This window comes from Cnephaeus nilssonii, assembly GCF_951640355.1.
Source record: "Cnephaeus nilssonii genome assembly, chromosome: 14".
NCBI classification, from domain to species: domain Eukaryota; kingdom Metazoa; phylum Chordata; class Mammalia; order Chiroptera; family Vespertilionidae; genus Cnephaeus; species Cnephaeus nilssonii.
Genome location: NC_137085.1, coordinates 74319638 through 74342647, shown reverse-complemented (window position 1 = coordinate 74342647; position 23010 = coordinate 74319638). Strand labels below are relative to the sequence as shown.

The 23010-nt window shown below is 42.3% G+C and overlaps 1 protein-coding gene and 1 pseudogene across 2 annotated transcripts; both read left to right on the top strand.

The window, feature by feature from the left end:
* ZNF367 (zinc finger protein 367) lies at positions 1 to 23010 on the top strand. The gene is made up of 5 exons (XM_079790934.1): positions 1 to 844; positions 8269 to 8419; positions 16373 to 16492; positions 17809 to 17947; positions 20410 to 23010. Exons 1-5 carry the CDS (start codon positions 446 to 448, stop codon positions 20630 to 20632), a joined length of 1032 nt encoding a protein of 343 aa, XP_079647060.1. The 5' UTR covers positions 1 to 445; the 3' UTR covers positions 20633 to 23010.
* On the top strand, positions 1062 to 5517 carry LOC307111098 (protein S100-A10-like; annotated as a pseudogene). Its single transcript has one exon. The product of its transcript is annotated as a protein S100-A10-like (transcript).

The following is a 23010-nucleotide window of genomic DNA, read 5'->3' as shown; positions in this document are numbered from 1 at the left end:
CGTGATCTGTCACTCCGCGCTGCGGCCAGTGGGCAGGCGCCTCGCTGTGATTGGTTCCGCCCAGGCGCGAAATGTAACGCGGGAAAAGTCCGAGTGGGGACCGCAGCAGCAGGTTGTTATTTTGGGGGTTCGGCGGCGTGAGTTTTGCTTTCCTGTCCCCGCAAGCCGGGCCGCCCGCTGCTTCCCGCCTCTGCGGCCTGCGAGTCAAGAGAGAAGGGCGGGCTTGCCCCGGGGCTGGGGTCCGGCCCTGACCCCGGTGCCCGCCGAGCTGCCCCGCTCCATCGCTGGCCGCCGCACAGGAGGATTCCGGGAAACGTCCGCGGCCATGAGCCCGCGGGACTGAGAGCCAGCGACTCGGAGCAGCGCGGGCAACGGGAGCGAAGGGCCAGCCCGGGCTCAGGGAGTGCGGCCGGCGGCCGGTGGAGCTGCGTATCGGGGAAGGGCGATGATCCGGGGTGTGGAAGTGCCGATGGCGGACCACCCGCCGCCGCCGCCGCCGCCCGTCATCTTCTGCCACGACTCCCCGAAGCGGGTGCTGGTGTCGGTCATCAGGACGACCCCGATCAAGGCCACGTGCGGCGGCGGAGGGGAGCCGGAGCCGCCGCCGCCGCTCATCCCCACCAGCCCCGGCTTCAGCGACTTCATGGTGTACCCGTGGCGCTGGGGCGAGAACGCGCACAACGTGACGCTCAGCCCGGGGGCCGCGGGGGGCGCCGCCTCGGCCGCCCAGCCCGCCGCCGCCGCCCAGCGCCCGGGGCTCCGCGGCCGGGGCGCGCCCCATCCCGCCGCCTCGGGGGGCGAGGAAGAGGAGGAAGCGAGCAGCCCGGACAGCGGCCACCTCAAGGTGAGCGGGGCGGGGCGGGGCGCGGGGCCGCGGGGCGGTTAACGGCGCGGCCGGGAGCTGGCAGCGCCCGCGGACGCGGCGGGTGGGGCGGGGCCGAGTTTAAAACGCGAAGCTGCAGGGGCCGCGGCGGGGGCGGGGGCGGGTGACAGGACGCTGACGTCACTGCCGCGCGCCAAAAAACGGGCCCCCGCGGGGGGTGGCGGGGCGGCGGCGCAGACGCGCGGGCGAGGCCGGGCGGCCCGGGCGGCCCCAGCAGGTGCCGGGGACCGGCGCGCAGCCCGGGTCGCGGAGGCCGCCCGCAGAGTCCGCTGGCCTGAGAGGGAGGGAAGCAGCTGCCCCTGGAGCTCCTCGGGGTGCGGGAAGGAAGCGGGCTGCGCAGTTTCTGCTCCATCACCGTAGATACCCGGCCCGGCCCCGCCAGAGGTGCCTCGCGGAGGCAGCCGACGAGTGAGAAGGGACGTCGGGGAATCTTCGGCCACGGAACTCGGGCCCTCGCCGTCTTCCGTGCGTCCAGCGACCTGCTTTGCTAGGTGCTGAGGCACCGTGGCGGGCGGCGCTGTTGTCGCTGACCTCGAATTGATCGACTCCGAGACTGTTTAGAGCCGGGAAGGGTGACTGCCTGGTTCAAACGTACATCGTACGGGTTAGGCAGTTGAGGCTTAGAGCCTGGTGAAGGGACCTCCCCACGGTCACTCAGCTAGGTAGTGGGAGAGCTGGGCCTGGGGTTGAGTTTCTGTGGCTCCTAGTCCTGAAGCGTGTGTTCGGGCTGCCTCTCTGCATACATGTACTTAGCTCTGTAGACTGTAAACTCCAGGAGGGCCGGATCCTTTCTCTCTGGTAGACTCTTCGACTTGAGTACCTTACACACTGTAAATGTTGAGTAAAGGTGCTCTGTAAGTAGTTATGTAATGAATGAGTGGTGCTACTCCAAGTTACTATTCAGATTCTGTGTGTTAACTGGCTACATAAGATAAGCAGCTTGCCAAAGATAAAACAAATCATCTAGTGGATAAGTACATCTGTATTGGCAAATACTGTATTTATAAATTGAAACAAGTTTGATCATTTTACATTCAGTGTAGCAAAGATGTTGAAACTCCGTGTTGTTTGAGCCCCGAGGAAATTGATACACTTTGTGTTTCTAATGTCATTGTTATTAAAGAGCTATAAAGTTACAAAACTATGAGCTTTGACACACTTCAACTCTTGAAGCTGCACTTCAGTAAAAGTTTGAACAAGCAGTAAAAATGTTCACAATAGTGTTGAGTGAGTTTTCGAAGGAACCAATCACTGTTGGCTATTTCTAGGTAGCCCTTAGTAAGATGGATAGGTATCCTAGATGTGTGTGTGTGTGTGTGTGTGTGTGTGTGTGTGTGTGTGTTTTCTGGTGTTTAGACCTTTTTAAAAACATGTTAGGTTATATGTTGAGCAACATAAAGGCAAATACTTGTGGAAGGTTTTGGAATTATTTCATTAATTATAACTGAATCTAATTTGGGATTACCCAAGAAGATTAATGTTATCATAGACAAATGAAATCTGTATATATGTTTCTTTTGGCCTAAAACAGACTTATTTTTACACAAACCTTTTATAAAAGTTGCTCACACAGGTTTGGATTTTATTTCCACTTTGTCCACCTCTTTTCAGAGCTAAAATATACTGGAAGTTATGAAGAACATGTAAAAGTGAAAAGGCTGTTTTATATTTATATTTTCTCAATCTTTCATATTGTAACTGTTTGATAAATTATTAGATAAATTGATTCTAACTTGTCCTTTCATCAATGAACAATCCAAATACAACTCCAAAATTTCACTCATTTAAGCTTCCTCACCTTGCAGGGTTGGGGTAGTTGGGGCAGGGTGGGGGAGGCTGGATTATGCCTTTATTTAAGGAAGTTACCTAGTATGATTTGTGATCGTATCCTCTAAAAAACAGGGTGGCCCAATCCCCTTTGTTTTCCTTCCTGAAAGTACTTGCAGTTCTTAATCTCCACGTGAATCATACTGATTGAGTCTGCTTACTTTTTGGGAAGATGGGAGACAAGTTTGCAGTAAAGCTGGTGCTAGTAGCACACTCCCCTCTACCTCCTTCTCAGTGTGGGTTAGAGGCAGCAACAGCTGTGGCTTTGAGAACAACATTTGTGCTCATTGGTTGTGTGTTGCTGCTACTCCCAAGGGAGGTGCCTGAGTCCTGCACACCTGGTGTCAGCTTCTACTGGTCTGTCTGCTCCTATCCAAAACTGCCTCCCCTGCCTGTGGGGAGAACATCCATCGTCTAGCCACTAATTTTGGCCCCTAAACACAAGATTTTTTAGACTTTTGTGGGTATAATTACATATTAGCATTATCTTCTATAGAATTTTGGGAGGAAAGGGCAGGTCTGATTTCCCTTTGTCATAAGGTACTCCAAGCCTCCCCACCTTGTGCCCTTGTACCCTCTACCCAACTGCATTAATGAGGTTGCTTCTCCACTGGCTTCTCTGTGCTTGGCCTCAGAAACCATTCACCCTTCAGCACCTGTCAGCTGCCTACCCTGCTTCCCCTTTCTATCGTCACCTGAACTCTTGAACCGTCTGGTAGCTGATTAGTACAGAGCAATCACTACCGTATTAAACATAACATAGTAGCTAGGCTCTGTGTTGAATGTTTTGAATTCCTTTCCCAATTTACCTTGTTTACCTGATGAAGGAGGAATTACAGAAAAGAGTCCCCAAGATTAGGATTAAGTTAATATCATATAGTAAGTGGCAGAACTGATTGGGGCCTTCCAGATCCCTTGCTCTTAATCCCTACATGATATTGCTCCCATGTATAACATGTATGAATTGACATTAAGGGTTTATTATATTTTTAATAAGCTAATGCAAGGAGACTTAACACACACTATTGATACCTGTCTATACTTCATGGAGATGCTTTATGAGGGTACAGACAATATAATAGATGCATTCAAAGTAAGACTTGGGAAATTTTGCAGATAGGTCACAGTGGGGGATAGGGTTAGGATGCACGTGTGGGAGTCATAGGAAATTAGTATCTAAATCTGATTTCGAAAGGGGAAATATGATAAATTACATTTTCTCGTCAATGTACATATGCCTCTCTCTGCGGCTGATTTTCCTTCTCCTTCTAGGTTATTTGAGTACTTGATTTGAATTTTACTTTGTGTAAAAATGTGTCAAAGACTTTTAGTTTTTTAGTAATTACATGAATACCAAGTTTTAATACAACTTTATTTTTAAAAAAATGTTTTTATTGATTTCAGATAGGAAGGGAGAGGGAGAGAGAGATAAAAACATCAATGATGTTGATCAGCTGCCTCCTGCATGCCCCCCACTGGGGACAGAGCCTGCAACCGGGGCATGTGCCCTTAATCAGAATTGAACGTGGGACCCTTCAGTACTCAGGCTGACGCTCTATCCACTGAGCCAAACCAGCTAGGCCTTAATATAACTTAATATAACTTTTTCTAAAGCCTAAGTAAATGTGTACATTATGCTAAGTGGGTTGAGAAATAACCCAAATTTTATTAAATAATTTTAAAGTTAGTTATTGACATTGAGAACTCAAATATTTATCATGAAATAGTTTAAAAAACACTCAAAAGTTACTAATCTACCTCTGGAGGTATTGAGATTCTATTTAAAAAATTTACCGAAGTATGAAACATTCTTGGCAATTTAATCATCTTGCTTCTTTCTAGTAGCTTCTTTTGCTGCACTTGCTACATAATAGCAATGGGGTGTCTTAGAATTTGTTAACCTTTCCTTGCAAATCCAGCAGTCTCTACAAGATTTCTCTCTTAGGCTACGGGTATATTTGGTTGCTGATGAGACCATTATTGTCAAAATGCACCTGGAAACGTTTTGTTATTGCTAAGGTCAAAATGAAAGGTTCTTTTTAAGTAGCACTGCTTATTTTTATATGTCTGGTTACAACGTGCCCTTTAGTTACTGATTTTAGGGCATTAGATCATTACTTACTTGCCTGGCCTAATTTTCTTAGTCCAAAGAATGCACTTAGTGGAGCCTTGTATATGGCTAAGATGTTGTGTTTTCTAGCTATCTATTTCTCATCTGGGAAATATAAATGTGTGGTTTGTAGCTGAAACAAGGTCTTAAAGAGTTGCTGAAAAGCAGCCAAATGATTACCTTTTTAAAGTATATCTCCCTCCTTACTAAACATGTTTGCTTATTTATTTATTTTTACCAGAAACATTGAAAATAGAAATGGGCAATCTTAAAATGTTTTATATTAATGAACTGATCAGCTATTTGAAATTGTAATAGCCGGCCGCACATCCAGCCAGCCCAGAGGTCCTGCTGTGCCTTTGGCCAGGACCTTACCAAAATGCCATTTCAAATAGAACACTCCATGGGAACCATGATGTTTACCTTTCACAAATTTGCTGGGGATAAAGGCTCTTTAACAAATAAGGATCAGAGAGTACTCGTGAGAAAGGAGTTCCCTGGATTTTTGGAAAATCACCAAGTCCATGAGGCTGTGGACAGACTAATGAAGGACATGGACCAGTGCCGAGACGGCAGAGTGGGCTTCCAGAGCTTCTCTTCGCCTAACTGCTTGGCTCACCATCGTTGATGACTGTCTGTAGTACACGTGAAGCAGAAGGGAAAGAGGCAGGCAGCATTGAGCAGTTCTCCGCCCTGATAAGAGTTCTCCCAATGGGTTGCTTCAGGAATCTCTGCCCCACAGCTTCCCCTTGTATAAGGCTTTGATGAGCAGATTGGGATCCTTAGGAAATCTATACTAATATATATAAAAGGCTAATATGCTAAGTATCCTACCATTCGACTGTTCGACCAGTAGCTATGCTGTGCACTGACCACCAGGAGCAGACACTCAACGCACAGGCATGGAAACATGGAACAGACTGATGAATCTCAGAGGGAAGGGGGGAGGGCGGGAAGAGATTAACCAAAGATCTTATATGCATACTAGAGGCCCGGTGCATGCATTTGTGTACCAGTGGGGTCCCTTGGCCTGGCCTGCGGGGATAGGGCTGAAACTGGCAATCTGACATCCCCCGAGGAGTCCTGGATTGTGAGAGGGTGCAGGCCAGGCCGAGGGATCCCACCAGTATACGAATCCATGCACCAGGCCTCTAGTGTACAAATGAAATCCCACCCCATTTGACAAGAGAAAGAAAAGCTACTTAAAGCTAGAGAAGCTTTTGATTTTTATATTGCTTGCATCCTCTTGCCCTCAGTAAACACATTTTTTTTATTTCCTAAAATAAAATAATTGTAATAATCAACAATATATTTTTTTTTGGTATTTAAACAATATCAGGGACCCTGGCTGGATAGCTTAATTGGTTAGAGCATCTTCCAATTCACCAAGGTTGTGGGCTCAATCCCTAGTTGGTGCAATATAAGAATCAACCAATGAATGCATACATAAGTGGAACAACAAATTGAAGTTTCTCTCCCTCCCCCTCTCTACTCCCCTTTCTCTCTCAATAAATATATTGGGAAAAGGATTTTTTCAAGCAGAGGAGTTGTATCACTAAGGTTTTTAATTAAACTGATTTCATGTTCCATTTCTTAACAGAATCACCTATTTTTATGCATCATATGTTATATTTATTTGTTTAGCATTTTAAAAGCAATATTTAAAACAATTATTCATGATTTGACTATAACCAGCAACAATCTTACAATTGTTGTGGCTCAATAAGTGATGGCAACGGATTCTCTAATTTTATTCCGGTCTCCCTTTGCTGATTCTGGATGAACAATTTTACCAAGAAAGACTAATGCTGCATGTAGCTAGTGAGGATTATAGCCAAGGAGTAAAGAAGGTGAAGATGAAAATATTTGATAACCATCAATAATTGTCAAATTGATTGGCTAATTTGGACTTAAACATAAGTAAGTCAAGTTCCAATTAGGACCTTGCCAATTCTGAGTTTCATTATAAACGGAAACTTAAGAACCATGTAGTGGCTTTTTGGAGCTTGTGCTCAGAATCTACACAAGTAATTTGCACTTGCATGTTATTGGCCAAAGCGAGTTATATGGCCAGATAGGCCTTATTGGGGCTCACAGTGAGAGAGGGCAGTGAATATTTTTATAATAATATAACCTGCCACTGTGCCTTTGCACATTCCTTTTTTTAAATTGTGGCAAAAAATACAACATAAAATGTATCATCTAACCATTTTTCAGTGTTAACTATATATATATTGTTGTGCAGTAGATCTCTAAAACTTCATTTATCTTGTAAAACTGCAACATTATGCCCACTGAACTCTTCTCCCTGCCCACAACCCCTGGCAACCACCATTCCACTTTCTGTTTGGTAACTCTGAAAATCAGATTATTCTCTCTCAGAATTGTTTTTGTTGTTTGCTGTGGATTCTAGTTGTCTGGCAAGTTTTCTGGACTGTTTTTTAAAACTATTTTGTTATGTTTGTTCTCTAAAGTCTGTTTCTTTAGCTTGTGATCAGCTCATCTTTTGAGAGAGATCTTAAATGCCTGGAGCCAAAAAGAAAAGGAAAAAACTTGTAATTGTTGCAGAATGGCTCTGTGCCAGCTCTTTTTCAAAGCTGAGCCACACTGTTTACAGCTCTGCCTTAGTCTTCATTTCCTGCTTGTGTTGAGCCTAACATCAGCCAAAGGTGCAAGCTTCGTGCCTTTTTAGGCATGCTTCCCACCCTTGGGCAAGTGTGTGGCTTTCTAATTCTGGGCATGCTTCCCACCCTGGGCTTTCTAAATTCCGATCTTTAGGACTCAAGGGCACTTTCCAATGCCCTAATTTCCCAAAGACACTCTCTCCCCAGTGTTTCCTCCCAGGCTTTTGGCATATTTGTTTGCCTCAGTTGAATTCTTTTGCCCCAGGTGGCAGCACAGTTGTCATTTGTCTCACAGAGGTTTTGAATAGCACTGTTACACCCCCCCCCCCCCCCCCCACCCCCCCCCCCCCCCCCCCCCCCCCCCCCCCCCCGGAGAGTTCTAAGTTAGAACAAAGACACCTTGCCTCAGTCCTTCAGGTCAAACAGACACAATTCTCTCATAATAATGTCTGCTCTGCTCTCTCTGGAGCCAGGGACTAGGTTCCCATGCTAGAGAATGAAGGCTGCTGTCTTCAAGACCACTGTGTAGTAAGGAGAGGGGGCAAGGGCAAGTACAAAATGCTATAAAGCTTTCCTACTATTTCAAGTTGCCTTTTTCTTGACTCAGTATTCGCTGAGTGGCTGTGATTTCCTGGAGTTGTGCAGCTGATTGTGACAGCTCGATTTTTCAGTGATATGGAGAGGGATGGGTCCTTGAAACTATCTACTCTACCATTTTTGGTGATGTCACTCTTGAAGGAGTTTAAAAAATAATTTATTATGATATTTTGCTATAATGAGTGGAGTCCAAGAAATATAATAATGTTTATACAAATTGTTTACAGGATGGAATCCGGCGTGGAAGACCCAGAGCAGATACTGTCCGGGATTTAATAAATGAAGGAGAGCATTCGTCCAGCAGAATTCGTTGTAACATCTGTAATAGGGTGTTTCCACGGGAGAAATCGCTCCAGGCTCACAAAAGGACTCATACAGGTAGGTTGAGCAAATTTTAGAGAATGTCAAAAATAATACCCAACTGAAAGCTGATTTGATGTTTGGGCTTATAAATTAATTTTTTTAGTTGCCTTATATTTTCTCATTGTAGTTTTTTTTTGAACAGGCACTGTGTATATTACAGGTCCAAGGTGTGTGGGCCTGATACTTCAAAAGAAAGGCCAATATTCAATGGATCAGAGTTTTGAAGTAAGGAAAGGTTTATTGAACGAGAAAGCCTGGCTTGAGAAGATGAACTAATTATACATTTTAAGAAGAATCTGGAATTCAGGCATCTTTTATTGTTAAGGGAAGGGAGGAGGGGCAAGACAAGGGTGGGTGTAGGCAGGTAGGTGTTGAAAGGGATCCAAGGAACAGTAAAATTTCCCAATCCCTTTGTTCCCAGTTGGTCCTGGTCCATTGACACCCACCCCTCCACGACCCCACTGATCTGAGATCTGAGTCCAGTTGTGGAGGCTCCTGTGAATTGTACATATTTCCTACCTCTTGGGGGTGTGGGGTAGCACCCTCTGTGGCAAGGGGCTGCTCTTGCAAAAACTCTAGCTCAGTTGGTTAGAGCATAGTCCCCGCTATGCCAAGGTTGTGGGTTTGGTTGCCCGTCAGGGCACATACAAGAATCAACCAATGAATGCATAAATAAGTGGAGCAACAAATCAATGTTTCTCTTTCTCACAAATCAATAAATAAAAATTAAAAAAACCCCAAAACCACAAGCAGAATTCCTCTAGTTAATTATCATATCTATAGCAGGAGCAGTTAGCTGAAGGCCAAAAGAGAAAGGAAGCATTTCACTGTTACAGGTAGTCAGTTTATTTTTTGGTGGAAAGTGATGGCTTTCTGAACCAGGTGACTTCTAAAGTTATAGGGCAATTAATCTAGTAGTCAGAGGGATGTTATTACTACATTTAGTGTTATCCTTCTACCTATCTGAGTTGTACTTGATAGGCCCCTGTCTGAATAATTGTTTAAACTGACTTGTAGGCCATATACTAAAATAGTAATTGTCAAATTTTTAATAAAATTTCCAGAGCCCTCAGTGTGCCATGCAAGTGTTTGACCTAGCCATTAACCCTTTGCACTCGCTTGCTTTTTCTCGATTCCTGCTACCGATGCTAACCGTGTCGAGTCACACTCGACATCCGAGTGCAAAAGGTTAAATCCAAGGTGAAGCATAACTTTTCAGAATTAATGTATTATAGGCAGCTATTTCAAGACTTAACACACATCGCTATTTGTGTAGAGAAATGATACTTGCATTTAAAATACCATATAGAAAGAGAGCAAAAAATATAGCATCCTTGCTCTTTCCACAGAGAAAGGAGGCCTCAGAAGGAGCCTTATGGTTCTAGTCATGGTATCTAATAGTTCACAGTTGAGGAGACTGAGGTACCAAACGGCAAATACCACTGCTTACACCTCTCCTTTCCTGCAGTCTGGAGTTCTGCTGGCCCCTGGAGTAGTACATGTGCCTCGTCTAAACTGAGATGGGCAGTGTGTGTGAAGTACACTTGAATGAAAAAAAGAGAGTAAATGATGTCTTTAATAATTTCTGATACTGATTACATACTGAAATGATAATATGTTACATATGGTGGGTTAAATAAAATATACTATCAAAATTAATTTCTCCTGTTTTTCTTTCCTTTTTAATGTGGCTACTCAAAGTAGTTTATACTTGATTTGTGTTGGGCACTACTGGTCTGGCATTTGGTTTTTTAACTCTTAGTCCCCTATTTTCCCCACTGTTTTTATGGTCATCACCTACTTCTTTTTTAGTTTTTGAAAAGACGTATTTTAATGTTATACTAGAATACAGCTAAATCCTTAGCTAAATTCCTGAAAAAGGGTACAATTTAAATTTTGAATTATGAACTATGGTGTCCCAAGAAGTTTTGACTGTGAACCATTCAGCAAAACAAGTGAATATCTGATTTTGAGAATTTCTTTTTAAATTTTCACCTGAAGATATGTTTTCATTGATTTTTTTTTTTTAGAGGGAAAGAAAGGGGCGGGGGAGAGAAGTGTGAGAGAAGAGAGAGAAATATTGATGTGAGAGAGAAACATTGATCTGTTGCCTCCCATATCCGCCCCACTGGTGACTGAACCCAAAACTTAGGTATGTGCCCTGACTCCCAACCTTTTGGTGTATGGGACAATACTGCAACCAACTGAGCCCCCAGAAGGTAGTTGCTATGACAAAATTCTGCACTGGCCAGGGCAGAATCTTTGTATTTTTAAAAAATCTGAAAAATGGCGGCAGAGTAGGAGGATGCTGCACGGACATACTCCTAGGAACAAGCTGGAATTACAACTGAAATACGGAAAGGCTTCCGGAATAATCAATGGAAAACTCACAGGAGAGAACCCTGATACCCAAGGATCGAAGGTGGAGACCGAATAGAGACTGGTAGAAGAGGTGAAGGGGTGAAAGGGCTGGCCCCCAAATATGGCAACTGAAGTCCCGGAGAAATATCTCAGCTGTGGCGGGGAGCCACTGACAACTCTGGGATCTAATCCTGAAGCTGGGCTCACCAGCAGAGAGCACCAAACTGAGGAGGGTACTCACATAACAACTGGCTGTGAAAAGCAGTGGGGTGCTATCTGCCAGGAAGTGGCAGCTGAAAGTTTGGGCACCCTCTTAAAGGGCCAGCACACAAAAATTCCCTGTGGAGCTACCCACCTTGTGCTCTGGCAGAGGGAGGGTGAAGTGGACTGCAGCTGTGAGAGCAGAACCCAGGCCTGGGGACTCAGGGGATAGAGCTCAGAAGGCAGACACCCCAAGTTTCCTGGGCTGAGTCATTCCCTTACACAGTGGAGGACATCTTTCCCACATAGACATATGCCTCGCCTGGGGAGACACACCCTATTGGAAAACCCCTTGCCCTGAGGCCACTTAAGAGATTATAAGTAACAATTAGCCTCACCCTGTTGAAAAAAACTCTCGCCACACCTGAGGACGGTTGCCTGGGGGCAATTCAAGTCAGAATCCCATTAGTCTATAGACAGAGATGGTCTCTGGAAGCTTTGAGTCTTTGCCTGATCCAATTAGTCAGAAACAGCCTTTAACACTGTCCTGCACTAGAGATTGGGAGGTATCGAGGATCTACCTAATACATAGTCACAAACCCAAACAGACAAAATGAAGAAACAAAGAAACAACCCCCAAATGAAAGAGCTATCAAATTCTCCAGAAGAAGAGATAAATGAAGCAGAGATAAGAAATTTATCTGAAACAGAGTTCAAAGTAATGATGTTAAAAATACTCAGTATGAAGATATAGTAACTATGAAAAAAGAACAGTCTGACATAAAGAATGATGTAACACAAATAAAGAACACATTGGAAGGAATACACAGCAGATTAGGGGAAGCGGAGTATTGAATCAGTGAGTTAGAAGACAGAGTTGAAAATATCACTCAATTAGAGAACCAAAAAGAAAAAACAATTAAAAAACAGGAGGACAGCTTAAGGGAGCTGTGAGACAATGTGAAACCTAACAATATTAGAATAGTAGATGTACCAGAAGAGGCAGAAAGGGAGAAAGGAATAGAGAAGGTGTTTGAAGAAATAATGGTAGAAAACTTCCCTAACCTGGTAGAGGAAAAAGTCATACAACTTCAGGAGGCACAGAGAACCCCAAACAAGAAGAACCCAAACAGACCCACACCCAGACATATCACAATTAAAATGCCAAAAATTAAAGACAAAGAGAATATTAAAGGCAGCAAGAGAAAAGAAAACTGTTACCTACAAAGGAGTTGCCATAAGGCTGACACCTGATTTCTCCTCAGAAACTCTACAGGCCAGAAGGGAATGGCATGAAGTACTCAAGGTAATGGAAAGCAAGGATCTGAGATCAAGATTACTATATCCAGCAAGGCTATCATTAAAAATAGATGGCCAAATAAAGAGCTTCCCAAACAAAAAAAGGCTAAAGGAGTTCATCATCACGAAGCCAGCATTACAAGAAATACTTAAGGGATTGCTGAGAAGAAGAAACAGAGAGAGAAACCTAGTCATACAGAATTAAAATGGCTATACACTGAGTGGCCAGATTATTATGATCTCTGAACGCATAATAATCTGGCCACTCTGTGTGTGTGTGTGTGTGTGTGTGTGTGTGTGTGTGTGTGTGTGTATGAGAGGAATAATCAACCGAAAACTCGATACCTCTCAATCTCATATGGCGTATCCCAATGGAGATGGCTTCTTCCAACACTCAGTATATATATATAGTGGCCAGATGGTTATGACCACCTGATGTTTGTAGGCAAATTAGCCGTACACTGCATCGTATAGGATATGGAAGCTGAAGGCCTGTTCGAACACCTTTGCTGTCTGCAGTTACCAAGATAAAACGTCTCCAATTCGCACAGGAACACAAGGATTGGACAGTCGAGCATTGGAAAAAAGTCATGTGGTCCGATGAATCACATTTCCAGTTGCATCATGAAGATGGCAGGGTGAGAATTTTGCGGAAACAGCATGAAAGCATGCACCCCACATGCATGAGTACAACCCTTCAAGCTGGTGGGGGCAGTGTTATGGTTTGGGGCATGTTTTCCTGGCATGATTTGGGCCCTTTAATTCATGTGGAACAACGAATAGCACAACATACCTAAGTATCATTGCTGATCAAGTTCATCCTATCATGTTGATGGCGTATCCCAATGGAGATGGCTTCTTCCAACAAGACAATGCGCCATGCCACGGTGCTCGTATTGTGCAGGAGTGGTTTCAAGAACATGAGGGAGACTTTACCTTAGGTGGCCCCCACAATCACCAGATCTCAATCCAATTGAGCATTTGTGGGACGAAGTTAAAAAGAGCCATCAGGCAGCTGGTTCCACACCATCAAATCTCACAGAACTGGACAGTGCTATTCATCAGGCATGGTGTCAGATTCCTCACATCACCTTTCAACATCTCGTGGAGTCAATGCCAAGGAGAATCGCCGCAGTATTGAAGGCAAAAGGTGGCCCAACAAAATACTGATGGGGTGGTCATAATAATCTGGCCACTCAGTGTGTGTGTGTGTGTGTGTGTGTGTGTGTGTGTATTAGAGGCCCGGTGCATGAACTCGTGCATGGGTGGGGTCTGGCCAGCCTGGCCAGGGGGAGGGGCATGGGCGGTTGGCTGGCCTGCCTGCTGGTTGAACTCCTGTTCGAGGGGACAATTTGCATATTAGCCTTTTATTATATAGGATATACACTGAGTGGCCAGATTATTATGCGTTCAGAGATCATAATAATCTGGCCACTCAGTGTAAATAAGTACCTCTCAATAATAACCCTAAATGTAAATGGATTAAATGCTCCAATCAAAAGGTGTAGGGTAGCTGAATGGATACAAAAACATAACCCAACTATATGCTGTTTATACCTCAAAACCCACCTCAAAACAAAAGACACACACAGGATGAAAGTGAAAGGATGGAAAAAAAATTTTCTGTGCAAATGGAAAAGAAAAAGAAAAGCTGGAGTAGCAATACTCATCTGACAAAATAGCCTTTAAAAGCATCATGCTAAGCAAAAGAAGCCTGTCAGAGAAAGATAAATATCATATGATCTCACTCATTTGTGGAATATAAGGAACAAGAACTGATGAACAAAAATAGAGCCAGAGGGGGAGAAATATTCTAGGAATATAATAGAAGAAATCTTATTATTTGCAGATTTTTAATATTTCCTACAACTTTTGTGATATCATAATATGTTAGTACAGTTTTGGTAATATTATTATACTTAAAACCCTTTTCTTGAAATATTAATGTTTATTGCATGTAATATATGTAAGATCATTTTTCTTGAATAATTGGTGTTTACTTCATGTAACATCATATTTAAGATAGTTTTTCTTGAAATATTATGGTTTATTGCATGTAACATTATTGTATTTAAAATGGTTTTTCTTGAAATAAAAAACAAAAAAACTGGGGAAAATATCTAATTAGTTTGAAATACCCCAAGTAATTGGTTTGCAGGCTGTGGAGTACATGTTGCCAGTGTAGATAAGATTCAAGACCTTGTGGCATGATGAAAAGATCTCTGAGTCCCAGTCCTGATCACTAACCCACTGTGAGTCACCTGATACTTTCAGGTGTCTGCCTGCTATGCAGTCTATCAGGAAATTGAGCCCAAGATCATGGTATAGTTCAGTGATGGGCAACCTTTTGAGCTTGGTGTGTCAAACTTCTCCAAAAAACTGAGCATAACTCGGGTAGTGTGTCACTTTGAGGAAAAAAACATTATTTCGCAAATGTTTCATCCTCAGGAGCAGCAAATGTTTCATCCTTGGCATGCGGCCGCCTCAGCGGCCGCGTGTCATCAGAAATGGCTACGCGTGTCAGTGCTGACACACGTGTCATAGGTTCGCCATCACTGGTATAGTTAAGCTCTAATAGTATATACTTTGTAAAAAGCTTCTCTCTTACTATTTTAAATAATCCCCCTATCTCCTGTGTTTTATTAACTTGTGTTCAACTATCACAACCATTTAGTACATTAATGAGCAATTTAGGGAGGACTGGTTCCTGGTCTTTGAGTTGTATTGGAAGAACCAGTATATAATTGTTGATCAAAGAATAATTTTTCACGAAAGAATACATTTAATTATGATTGAGCAACATTGTTGAGCACTTTCTCCAGCCTAGCACTGTGTTGAGTATAAGAATTAAAGGGAGTATGAGGTATGGGGCATCTTTGTATGAGGAGAGTTCCATGATACATGAACAACACAGGATGCTGAGTGAAAGGATACAGAGCTCCATTTGGAGGTAGGAGGAATTTCACTGAGAGCCTACAGGATTGAGAAGGTTTGACTGGGCAGAGAAGATGGGATTTGCAAGGAGTAGAACAAGATGAGGAACTGCCTGGCTGGAATGAATCTCAGGGATGAAGTAAAGATAAGCCCTGCCCCTTAACCCAGTAGCTACATTGAACATCTTAGGGTACCATTTAGAAGTCAGCAGATAATTTTTTTTTTTTTGTTAATCCTCACCCAAGGACACTTTTTTTTTTTTAGAGAGAGAGTGGTAGAGGGGGGAGAGACAGAGAGAGAAACATGTCTGTGAGAGTGACACATCGATTGGTTGCCCCCCGCAAGTGCCCTGACGAGTCTGCAACCGAGGTACATGCCCTTGACCAGAATTGAACCCGGGACCCCTCAGTACCCAGGTCTACCCTTTATCCACTGAGCCAAACTGGCTAGGGCTCAGTAGATAATTTTTATTTGTCCAAAGAGTGTAGTAGGGTTTGGGGTGAGTTAGGATGTAGCTGCTATGACAAAGGCAAGAGTTCTGTGCCAGCTATTTTGGAAGTACTGTGCAGGTGGAGTGACTAGAGGACAGCCAGGGTTAGTTTGAGGTGGAGGGGCTGCCAGTTGACCAGGGCAAGTTGCAGGGGAAGCAGGAGTGGGAGACATTGTAAAGAATCGCAGGAGGTGATTTGGCTTATGGGGAGGAGAAAATACGGGCTAAGCTGAAGATGATAACTTCCAGGATTTGAACCTGGGTACCTAAAAGCTCAAGGCCTAAGGAAAACACTGCTCCCAGTGGACAGCTGCTTCAGAGCATGGAGTGCTGTCCAGCATTTTCACTTGCAGTTCTGGAGAGGCTGACGTGTTTTATTGTTTGGCGGTATGACCTTTATCAGGGGTGGGGAACGTCTGGCCCCGGGCCGTATAAGGCCGAGAAATCATTTGGTCTGGCCCTGTCAGGGCAACCGAAGGCAGGACTCAAAATTCAATAAATCCAGGAGCTTTTTTCATAGCAACATAAATTTATATTAAGTGAATGATATTATAAATAACCAAACGGCCCTTGGCAGAAAAAAGGTTCCCCACCCCTGATCTATATAAAGGTTGATTCTCACCCCCTGCCCCTTCTTCTAACCTTATTTTCTCAGAAATAATGTATCACATCTGTCTACATAGGTGAGAGACCCTACCTGTGTGACTATCCAGACTGTGGCAAAGCCTTTGTTCAAAGCGGACAGCTCAAAACGCATCAGCGCCTTCACACGGGAGAGAAACCTTTTGTTTGTTCAGAAAATGGTATGATGTTAAGAGTTAAGTTTATGTAATAACTAGTAGTGAGTTAGTAGTTAAAAAAATATCTTTTGCTTGAATTTTTTGGGAGGAGAGGTTTTTTTAAACAAGATTTTAGAAAACACCATGTTCAATTTCTGGGGAAAGATTGATTTTTAAAATATTATTTTTAGGTGAAAATCTTAAAAGGCAAATAAAAATACTATATTCAGTTGTAGGCAGTAGAAAAACCTATGAAAGTAAATACAGCCTTTAGAGTAGGCTTTTACTTTGATTTTAAACATTTTATCTATTAAACTCAAGAAAGCATAATGTCTGTGTTTTCAGTGAAGGGGAAACTCCCATCTTAACATGCCACTGTTAATAGTTGCTTGTCACTTTTCTGAAGTGATTTTTCTTAATCTCTTATCACAGTTTCTTGTTTGTTTGTTTGTTTTTAAAACAATAACATGTCCACAATTTTTTCTTTTTAAAAAAAATCATTTTATTGATCTTTTACAGAGAGGAAGGGAGAGGGATAGAGAGTTAGAAACATCGATGAGAGAGAAACATCGATCAGCTGCCTCCTGCACACCTCCTACTGGGGATGTGCCCGCAACCAAGGTACATGCCCTTGACTGGAATCGAACCTGGGACCTTTCAGTCCGCAGGCTGACGCTCTATCCACTGAGCCAAACCAGTTAGGGCATCACAGTTTCTTAAGATGTTTTTCTTGTGCACATTTTTATGCAGTTATAATTAAAATTCAATGCAGTTTTGTTTTGTAGCTCTATGGTTTTATTATTGTCAGTTATAGATGTCTTCAGGCTTTTTCACCTAGTGAATTTGCTGAAGCATATACTAGTTATATCTGGATTTCTGCCCTAACTCCCACATTGTTCAAGAGTCAGCTTACACACTGATTGCCTTATTGTTTGATATTGAATATTTAATTTGTTTTAAAAATTGTTTGTTACCAACAAAGCTAAAAGTCACTTAAACTTTGTTAAAGCTTTGTTCATCTTTTGGGATGTTACCTTATGAGAGATCCTGAGAATAGAATCCCAGGGTCAGAGGGTTTGACCATATTTATGACTCATGCAAATGAGTCACTTCCCAGTGGGGTTGCATGCATGTATAACGCAGTGACCAAGAGGTAAAAGACCAGCGCCCGTCCCCCTCACGAGCATTGATAAAATACTGTGCTTAGGGTTTTATTCCTCCTCCCCGTTACAGAATGCTAAGTCTCGTTGTCTTAGTTACTTTCCTGGTTACCAGTGAGAACGTTTGCCATGTCTGCCGCAGGTCCCGATTCTAATGAGTGTCCCCTCTGTGCTTTGCAGGCTGCCTGAGCAGATTCACCCACGCGAACCGCCACTGTCCCAAGCACCCTTACGCCAGGCTGAAGCGGGAGGAGCCCACGGATGCTCTCAGCAAGCACCAGGCTGTGGACAACCAGGCTGCCGCCGAGTGGTTGGCAAAGTAAGGCTCTCCCCGGACCACTGCCACCCCGCGCGTGGGCTGCTGTGGGGACTTCCAAAGTTCTCTCATTTTAAATAAGTTGCTTCTATACACATTTTATGAAATAACTTGAAATGCTGCTTTATTTTCTTAAACCACAGAATTGTTAGGAGTGTTATTAGGATTGTGTGTGATAGAAAACTGTATGATATTAATTAGTCTTGAGTGCCCGTACCACAATTTATTTTAAAAGCAAGAGTTTTCCCTCATTTAAAAAGAATATTTAATACATATTTCATTTGTGTTTAGTGCAGCCCCTCTTCATTTTCTTATATTAGAATTAGATCTGTGCTGATTATTATGGGGATATAGGTATATCCATATTTCCCCATATCTATAGATACAGATATAGTATGTGGATAGAGCTATATATAGAGATGTTCCAAGAATCACCCAGTTTAATTTTTTTTTTAATGGCAACAAGGTGGGGGGGGGACAGTATAAAAAATGATCCCTAAGGATATTTTGATGTGAGGAGTCATCTCTTTTATACAAAGCACCAGCAGCTCACTGTGCCACTCCCTTGCTTTCTCTGCGCTCGGGATAAAGTCTAAGCCCCTGAGTGTGCTGCCGGAGCTCCACCTCCCTCTGGCACTGCCATCCGGGCTCCTGCTTTCTCAGCACCACTCTCCCTGTGGTTTCTGGGCCTTCGTGCTCACTGCTGCCTCTGCAAATATGCTGGCTTCCCTCTCCATTTAGCCACATGGCTTATTCTTCATTTCTTACTCAGGTTAAACCTCACTTCAGGAAGTTCTTCCCTCACCTGCTCACCAACCCCCAAAACACAAGGTTAGACTCCCTTAATAGATACTTTTAGAACACACTGTATTTCCCTTTCAAGACCTACATGGTACACTGAGTCACTCACTCAGTGTCTGTCTCCCCTGCTGCCCTGCAAGCTCCACATGGGCAGGGCTGATGTCTGTCTTGCCCCGGCACCACTTCCTCCCTCCCGCTCCCTCCTGGCTGGCCCCCACGGCCCCGTTATCTCTAATTTGGCCCAAGCCAGAAACCTGTTGGTCATCCTGTCTTTATCCTCTCTCCCTTCTACTTATGGAGTCTACTTCCTTACAACTCTCACATTCAGCTGCGTCATCCCCCTCAATCCATCCTCCATGCTGCTTCCACAGGGTCTTTCTAAATGCTAGTGTGACCCTCAGTGTGAAGCCTAAACCCTATTGTGGCCTTCAGAGCCCTTCCTGACCTGGTCCCTGCCCACCCAGTTCAACTTACCGTTTGCCACTCTCCTTTTCTAGTTGTCCTTCAAGTCAGACCGAACTATTTGCATTTCTTTTTTTATACCTCTTTGAGTATTGCCACAACTTTTCCAGTCTGAGTAGTCTGGATTTTCTGACATCTAGTAGTTGTCCTTTTTTTGTATCTAATTTTAAAAACAGGTTTACTGAGGTATAATTGACATATAATGAATTGTACATATTTAAAGTGTGCAATTTCACACATTTAGACACATGTATGCATCTGTGAAATCATCACCCATCAAGATCGTGAACATACTCATCACTCCCAGCAGTTTCCTCAAGCCCTTTCATAACCCCTTCCTCCCACTTCTGCCTGAACACACTGACCTACTCCTGTCACTGTGAACTAGTTGGCATTTCCTAGTGTTTTGTACAAGCGAAGCCATCCAGTGTGCACGCCCTGCTTGGCTTCTGTCACTCAGCATAATGATTTTGAGATTCATCCATGTGTCAATAGTTCATTCTTTTTTTATCACTGAGTAGTAGTAATCCATCGTGTGGATACACTTCAACTTGTTATTCAGTCATCTGTTGATGGGCATTGGGTTATTGCAGGGTACAAATAAGGCTGTTATGAACATTAATATACAAGTCTTTGTAGGGCATTTTTGGATGTAATGTTACTGTCATTTATTTCTTTAATTTACCAAGTTTGCATTTTCTCTTGTGAATCACCAGTTGGCCATGTCATAGAATAAGGGTGGTGTTCTTAAATTTTTAAATAGGTTCTATGTGTTACAGATATTAATCTGTAAATCATATTTTGTAAGTTTTAAGTTTCTCATAGTTAACTCAGAAGTCACCATCCCTCTGTGGATAGTATAAGCAGGTTTTTAATGTTTATTTGTTCTGTTTCTATACCTTAGTGCATTTTACATATGATCTTTAAGGCATAGTTAAATGGCAAAAACACGTGATTAGAGAGTTGAGTATGAGACCCAGAACTGTCAGTTTTTGAAAATCTGAGGAAGTCCCTCAACTTGTTGAACTTGAATTGTTTCCTCTGTAACGAGAAAGGTGTATAATAAACGTGAAATCATTCTGTAACTTTTGGAACTAAAACGCATTGAATACCGTGGTCAAGAACCCTTTTTTAAACAAGCAAAGTAAACCTTTGAGGCTGTCCTACATACCCTCTGATTCACGGGGTTGCATGTCCCGCAGGTATTGGGAAACGAAAGAGCAGCGCACCCCCACCTTGAAAGGAAAGCTCCCGCAGAAGGCGGACCAGGAGCAGCAGGACCCTCTGGAATACCTGCAGTCGGACGAGGAGGACGACGAGAAGAGGGGGGCCCAGCGGCGGCTGCAGGAGCAGCGCGAGCGCCTGCACGGAGCCCTGGCTCTCATCGAGCTCGCCAACCTGACGGGCGCGCCGCTCCGCCAGTAGCCTGCACACTGACTCCCACCGTACACAGTACTGCCCAGCATACTTCAGAAGTAGATCCTGGGGCATAAGCTAAGCACCTTATTTGCTTACCATAGGCTGCTATTCTGTAGAAATTGATGAAGAATGTCATTGCCCCAACATATGGGGTGAGAGAGAATTGCACTTTTTTTTATATGGTAATGGATTGTTGTAAAGTTTAAAATATTTTGTAAATATGGGACTTCTAGTACAGGGTAGGAAACTACGTATTGTGGGAAGCTAGATTTTGCAAGTTTAATGCATTCATTGGAAGCAGTTTTCACAGGAAGCACTTTCTGAATAAGACACTTTTAGGGGAAAAAAATAACAAAAACAGAATGGAACATGTAGCCAAAGAAGGTTAGGAGAGATTATTTATAAGAACATTTTTAACAATGTGTACTAGTACATTTAACAATACTGTCAACACTGAAGTAAGTGAGAAAGTGTAAGGTGTGTAAGATGTTTTTAAATTGCAAAATAGTGTGACTAATAAGACTAGAGAAATGGAAATCTGCCTGTTTCAGAAGATGTCTTAAGTTACGGATTAGATATTTGAGGATCTTGGTAAGATGCATAATAGTTCAGAATTTTTAAAATTGGAGTAAAATTGGTCTTATTCTATCTTTCTGAGGCTTTACAACTTACTATGATGTTTAGTTTTGAAAAGCACTTGTTATCCCTCTCAACTTGGGAACTTTTGCACATTTCATATTTCTCATTTGCTGAAATTGAGTGGTTAATCTTGCAAAGTCTAGGTAACCTGGTAATTTTTTTTTTTTTTAATATGGGCCCTGTACTAAGATTTGGCACTTGGATTTTTATTAATAAAAGGGACATCTACAGGGTTGTTTTGTAGTGAACTGTTTTAGATCTTTTGTTAGCAAACACTAAATTTCAATTGTACTGCTTGTTTAGAATTATTAGCAAATGAAAGCCTCCTATTTATATTTTCAGTGCATAAAGCCACCTTCTTGCTTTTCAGAATAACATGCCAAGCTATTTTGTGCTCACTAAATTCAACTATCAGTTAAACACTGCAGAAAAGATTAGCTACTCAAATAAATAGCCTTCTGGGATAGTTTTAACTGCATGTGTGTTAACTTATAGGGTGGTTTTAAACCATTTTTCCAAATAGATGACATTTTAAAACACCACTTTATGTACTGAAGCATGAACAGAAAAATCAAGAGCTGAGCGGTTCACTTCCTTTATGTAGGCATAAACCTCGATCATTTTAGCTTTTGTTTTAAGCAGAAACTAAATAATATGCACAACAGAAATTTTTATGTTTCTGAATTGGAGTAAACCTCAGAATAATAGAGGGAAACTTGGGCTCTTCAGCGCCTTTTACTTCGTTTTTGAATTGAAGTAGTAGCCGACAGATAGGGTTTAAACATTATCTAAAATATATGCTTCTTTCTCCCCAAATCCCAGTGTGTTGCAGTCACAGTTTCACATATGTAGCTGTGGGGAAGGGGAGGGATGAAATGCCTTGAAAAGGAGCAAAAGTGTGAAAGATGATAACAAATAATGTATATGATGAGGACATACTTTACAAATGTAATCCTCAGTACAGTAAATTACAGATCTTGAAGGATTTTTTTAATAAGAAAATTTATATTTGTAATGGTCTAAGAATTTTGCTTGTAATCTGATATATAGAATTTTAACTTGGAGCACTTATAGGCACAGTAAAAGAGACTAGCATTGAATTTTCTTGGTTTAGCTGTCAACATTTTTCTCTAGATTTTTCCTCTCAAGTATGAATTAAATGAACTATAAAAAGCAACACTTATCAGTCTTGGGAAATTTAAAATTTGATGAAATTACATAAAGAAGGAAGATGTTAAGAATTTAAAAAATACAAATACTTGCCAATTCAAAAATAATACAATTTAAGGCCTTCAAAGGTAAGAGTTTTTGTTTCTCTGGTCAGCTTTTGTCAACTACAATAGTTATATTCACAAACATTCTTTATTTGTGTAATTGAAAGTTTCAGAAATTATTACAACTATTTACTATAGAAATATTTAAAATATAATACTTCAAAAGTAGATTCTTGGGCATAAAAGCTAAGGATTTTTTTGATATAAGCTATATACTTGGACAAAATACATTAGCATTTAAAATCTGAGGTGTGTTAGGACTGCTTTTTGTTTTAAAAATGTGGTTTACATTCAAATTTTTGAAGTGTTTTATGCTTCATATGGCTAAGTTGTAGTTTGGCAGAATTAACAGCATAAGAAATAAACATGCTGTAATTTGAAAAGATGCTTTGAATAAAATTTTAATTTACAGTTTAAAGTACATGCTCATTCTTGAACCCTTTATAATTTGTTTTCCTATCAAAAATATAA

Bases quoted from the DNA above. Each gene is read 5' to 3' on its own strand.
- ZNF367 (XM_079790934.1), top strand. From the start codon at position 446: ATGATCCGGGGTGTGGAAGTGCCGATGGCGGACCACCCGCCGCCGCCG. The intron at 845-8,268 runs GTGAGCGGGGCG...AATTGTTTACAG, and splicing joins CGGACAGCGGCCACCTCAAG to GATGGAATCCGGCGTGGAAG. The intron at 17,948-20,409 runs GTAAGGCTCTCC...CATGTCCCGCAG, and splicing joins GCCGCCGAGTGGTTGGCAAA to GTATTGGGAAACGAAAGAGC.